General features: G+C 42.1%; 1 protein-coding gene across 2 annotated transcripts in view; it reads left to right on the top strand.

Annotated features, from left to right (window-relative positions):
* The first annotated feature begins 317 nt into the window (after positions 1–317).
* The window catches only part of slc15a4 (solute carrier family 15 member 4), a 33,893-nt gene continuing 29,019 nt past the window's right edge, over positions 318–5,191 (top strand). The window contains exons 1-3 of one of the 2 annotated variants that reach the window (XM_035379360.1): positions 318–531; positions 1,254–1,877; positions 4,297–4,592. In XM_035379360.1, coding sequence (XP_035235251.1) covers positions 1,302–1,877; positions 4,297–4,592 — 872 coding nt within the window. In that variant the 5' untranslated portion in view covers positions 318–531; positions 1,254–1,301. Of the gene's footprint in view, positions 877–1,253; positions 1,878–4,296; positions 4,593–5,191 lie in introns of both variants that reach the window. The other variant, XM_035379359.1, reaches the window with a different exon arrangement.

Raw genomic sequence — 5,191 nt, 5'->3', positions numbered from 1 at the left:
TAGTATCAAGTCAGAGAGCTAGTTTTTCCTTCTAGCCTTCTTGCTACCGAAGAAAATAAAAAATGAGATTGAAATTATTAAAGCAGAAGCCATAATTTTAATTAGTGTCAGAAAATATGTCCACAGCTGTTGCTTAAGCGGTGTATGTGCCCCTTTAAACGTCCATCTGTATGTCAATAAGTGTTTACTGGTTTACAGAGGAAATTGACGGATCATCCAGGAAGTTTTTGGGAAATTACCAATGATTGGCATAGAATGTATCCAGTGGTTCTAATTCCGTTTCACCTTTATAGCCAATGACATGCTAATATAAAGGAAGTGGGCTGACTCTAATGTCACGCGGCAGTACTGTGACTGAGTTAGGCAAGTTTATTTCAGGAATTGTTCAGAAAGTGGGCGAACTTCGACAAGAGTTCCTATTTTCCGTCACGAAACAAATATTACTGGAAAAATAAATGCCGATAAGAACAAACCAACATGAAACATAGCTAGCAATCGTTAAATGACAGACGTCTGGTAACGAAATCAAAGGTAGCTAGCCTTCATTGTACTGTTTGCTAAATTGTCAACTAGCTATTGCTACACCATTTATTTTAGCTTAATTAACTTGTAGGTAGGCAGCGTTAGATAATTTTGTCAACTAAGCCAGGTTCTGTGTATTGTAGGTAGTAGCTAACGTTAGCATTCTAGCTGTCTAACTAGCGTTATCCATGACATTACATGGTTTGAGCTAGTTAGTTCTTTTCGGGAGGATCTGGCTACATGTATTTGATTGATTAGGTTGAGGAAACGATAGCTGGCTGTGTGTTGCTGGCGCTACTAGTCGGCTAACTAAATGACTTTGCCTTCTCACCTAAACGAGCGCATAGTTGGCTGGTAAGTTTTGTTGTGTGACGTTATCTATTCGATTGTAAACATGCAAGCTAGCAAATTTATTTGATGTAGTAAGCAGGCGAATAATATGTCTAGCGAGTCGAACTTGGCTAAAGCCATTCAGAAATCTAGCGTTGATTAACTTGCATTAGTTGAATTAAAGAAAAAAATAATGCACTTTACCTAACGTTACATTTGTCTGTAGATCTACAACAGTTTACACTAAACGTTTGCAAGAGGCTAGCTTGTTTATTAGCTAGCAGATACTTTGCCAGAACGTGCTAGCTTGGTAGCTACCCAAATGAAAACTAGTTCTATGTGGCATCAGTATGAGTTTTGCCTTAATGCCTATATTTTGTATTTGAAACTTTCATTCACAGGCTTTGAGTTTCCCTGTTAGAGGTTCGTCTTAATCTGCAAAGTGCATCATGTCAAGTAGGGAGGTCGGCGAAACCACGCCGCTGTTGGAGAGTGCTGCAGCTGGAAACAGGTTTCAAGGATCAGTCTTTCAGGGCAGAAGACTGGCATGTGCGGCAGTCCTTCTGGCCGAGTCCTTTGAGCGAGTGGCATTTTACGGCATCATCTCCAACCTAATCCTCTTCCTCAATGGGAGCCCTTTCTACTGGGAGGGTGCGCAGGCCAGCCAAGCCTCTCTACTTTTCATGGGGGTCACGTATCTGGTGTCTCCGTTTGGTGGTTGGCTGGCAGATGCCTACTTGGGGAAGTTCTGCACCATCGCCTGCAGTTTATTCCTTTACCTCATTGGGATGCTGTTTTTTCCCATTATTGCGAATGAGAGCACCAGGATTGGACTGTGTGGGGAAGAAATGGCTTTCCCCGTACTGCCCCCGGAGTGCCTGAGCAACAACAGTACTCCCCCAAGCAATGTGTCCTGCCCTACCCGCAAACCCTACTGTGGACCGGCAATCTACAGCGCCCTTGTCCTCGTCGCCTTGGGTGTGGGAACAGTGAAGTCCAACATCACTCCTTTTGGGGCTGACCAGGTACGATCCAGTTGGCTGAGGGACATGGTGCTATCCGTGCTCCTTTATGGCATCATTTCTCTTGGCTGAATTTCTGAGGTTTGAAAGCACATTATCTTTCCTGGGGCATTGTAGTTTTATCAGTAATGTTCTGAGGATTTGGCCTTCAAGCACGTTTTGCAAAGAAAGCAGCTCAAATGGGTATCTGTGACTGTGCTGTGTGCCGAGGTAGCTTTCATTTTTGAATGAAGTCGAACACTGAACTGTGGGTTGTTTTTCGGTGAAAGGCATTTCCTTTGATAAGCTGTCATTCATTCCACACACAGACTGATAGCAGCATATCTAAGCTTAGTTTTAAAATCCGTTCTGTTTCAAATGTGCGTGCCGTCCCGGTCTTGGGACACGTTGGTGTCTGCTTAACTGTTTTCTGTGCTGATTTTTACATTCTGGCTATGTTATGCTCCAGTCCCATTTAAAAAAAAAAAAAATGTAGCCGCTGGGCTAATATCCAGAATTATTCATTTAATATTTGTTCATTGTAAAATTTTACAGGGAACAATGCATTTTCAGAGCACAGGAGGAAATGCGATGAGTGGCTTTCACAACAATTAATGAAGTTACTACAATTACTGAATATGCTGTACGGCTGCCGTACATCATTGATGAGAACTGACCCCCAGCACTGTTATTCATGTGCCACTTCAAACACTGAAGTGCATGAAAGCCCCATTTCATGTCCATTGAAAGCATGCGTTTATCCAGCATCCATGCTTAGGGTTACTGTTGACTCACTTGACTGCATTTGTGTTGTTGTAATTATGTACTGGGGAAATGTATTTGATGAAGTGTACACAGCCAGAAAATCTTGAACCTCAATGGTCAGTAAGTTAATCATAGATAAATTGGCGTTAGTTTATAGGGGCGGTGATTTAATAACTGTTAAATGAAATGTTGAGGGTAAAGTAACCAACCGTAATCAAGCTCCCTTTTGTTACCGTGGAGATATTAATACTTCTCATTTCCCATTTGTCAATGGTAAGTGTTAAAATTTCAAATATGATTGTGATTCGCATCTGGCCACTTCTAGATATTGTCCTCATAATCAATAGGCTTTGCGGGATGAGGAACTGCTTTTCTCCCCTCTCAGATGTAGAGTGCTGTGCACCTGGTTACTCTCCACCCTCCTGTCATGGTCCTTGATTAATTTAATTGCTTATGTACCAGATGCCAAATGAATTGAAACTTGAATATTGACTGGCAAAATTAGCTGGATCTGGAATTGGTGTGTAAAATGTGCATAAAGAATTTCGGATGATGGACAAGGTAAAAAATTAATGCTCTTAAGTGAAACCTCTTTCATTGCAGCACATTTTGATGCTCGATTCAAACTGAAAGGAATTAATTGGTTTGCCTGTTGCAGAAGCCATGCTAACACGCAGTGCGGTAGTCATGCATAATTGAGTTGAGCAATTGGACGATGGGCTTTTATATGCATTCATAACCATTTTAGAAACATAGAAGCACAATCTGACTGGAATCCTTACTGGATTTCAGTCAGATTGTGACTGATGAAAATTTGGCTAATGAGGCTGACATTTCAGTAATAAGAATGGTTCATGACGTCAGTTGTCTGAACTTAAAACGAGTAATGGACACAACATTGTTCACATTTGTTTCCAACAAAAGGTCTGGAATTGTAATGACTTTTTAATCAATGCCTTGATTTCAGGGAAAGCTTTAAAAGGGTTCTTTGCTGTTCATATCAAAACCTAAACTGGCTGAAAGATGTCTTAAATTAGAAGTCCTTTGGTTTAGCAGAACACTTCCACCATCATGTGATTATCATGTGCTTGTATATTGAACAGTTTCGTCCATGCTTATTTTGTGGTTGGCTTCTGTAAAAATGCAAACAGTCAGTGTACTTTAGTTTACTGTTACATAGCTTACTAGTTTTCTTTATAATCCCTGTATTGAATCCCCCCCCACACAGACATCAGGAGAGGATATTTCACAAATTGAATTATATGAGAAAAGATTCATATTCCGTAATTTTAATGTCAGAAAGATGGCTTTCTCTGAATCTTGCATTATTTGATTCTTGTGAATTTTGCTGTCAGGACAGCTAATTTAATTTTACAATTTATGTACAGGCATTTATCAATAAGAGGTGCAGGTTAATTTGTTTGAGTTGAGACTCTTCCGCACTGGTATTTTCAGAAGGAAGCACAGAATTGCACAATATTGCTCATTCATGTTTTTTTGCCATAATCTTCAGCGATTTCATAAGGAAGTTGACATTTGTGCAACAATAGAAAAACCTTGAATCAAATCATCATTTGCCCTACAATGTATTTAAATACAATGTATAGTGTATAGTGTATTTACATACAATGTATAGTGTAATTAAATGCGTTTTTTATCATGAAATGGCGGCTTCTAGGTAAAAGACCGGGGTCCGGAGGCGACACGACGGTTCTTCAACTGGTTCTACTGGTGCATCAACCTGGGCGCCATCATGTCTCTCGGGGGCGTGGCCTACATCCAGCAGAACTTCAGCTTCCTCGTGGGCTACATCATCCCGGCCGTGTGCCTGGGCATCTCGCTCGTGGTCTTCCTGCTGGGCCGCACCGTCTTCGTCACCAAGCCCGCCGACGGCAGCGCCTTCACCGGGGTCTTCCAGATCCTGGCCTTTCTCTGCTGCTCCTCGCGGAGGCCCAAAGAGCCCGACCTACTCCGGTAAGAAAGGGAGCCGTTTTCTCTCTGCGCTGCCTTCTCCAAGGCCAGAGTGCTAACAATGAGGGGGAAATAAGTTGTAATACAGAGCGCTACTGAGTTGGTAGTTTCTACCGTCGTTGAATCGTAACTGTGTCCTGGAATATGGGCTTCCACATTTGAACTTCTCAGTACTTTGTTATAATAGGATAGCCAAATGTATTAGTTGGTAATTAAGCTGAATTTGATGGCACCACTTTATGACCAGCGTTGGACGCCAGGTTGTAAGAAACCGGTGTGTACAGATCAAGATGGGGCATCTGAGACATGGCGTATGAACGAGTGAGAGAAATCTTTGAGAGAAGAGCAGCTGCCTTTTCCGATTGTTATGCAAGCTTCTCTGTGGACTCAAGAAGGTCCATCTGCTCGAGTACCTGAATTTAAAAAAGTAGTGTTCTGGGGATAAGCAGTGCCCTGTATGGGTAGCGTGGGATTAGCCGATATCCCGTAGCGTGAGCCTGAAGAGTGAAATCTTCCCCTGATCCGCTACTCTGCCGGAGATTTACGCGGTCTTACTATTCATCATTTTTCTCAACGGCGGAAGGTTGTTCCCACGCGGCGTA

Source organism: Anguilla anguilla, chromosome 10 (assembly GCF_013347855.1).
Source record: "Anguilla anguilla isolate fAngAng1 chromosome 10, fAngAng1.pri, whole genome shotgun sequence".
In the NCBI taxonomy this organism is placed as follows: Eukaryota; Metazoa; Chordata; class Actinopteri; order Anguilliformes; family Anguillidae; genus Anguilla; species Anguilla anguilla.
The sequence above is the reverse complement of the archived record's forward strand: the minus strand, read 5'-3'. Positions and strand labels throughout refer to the sequence as shown.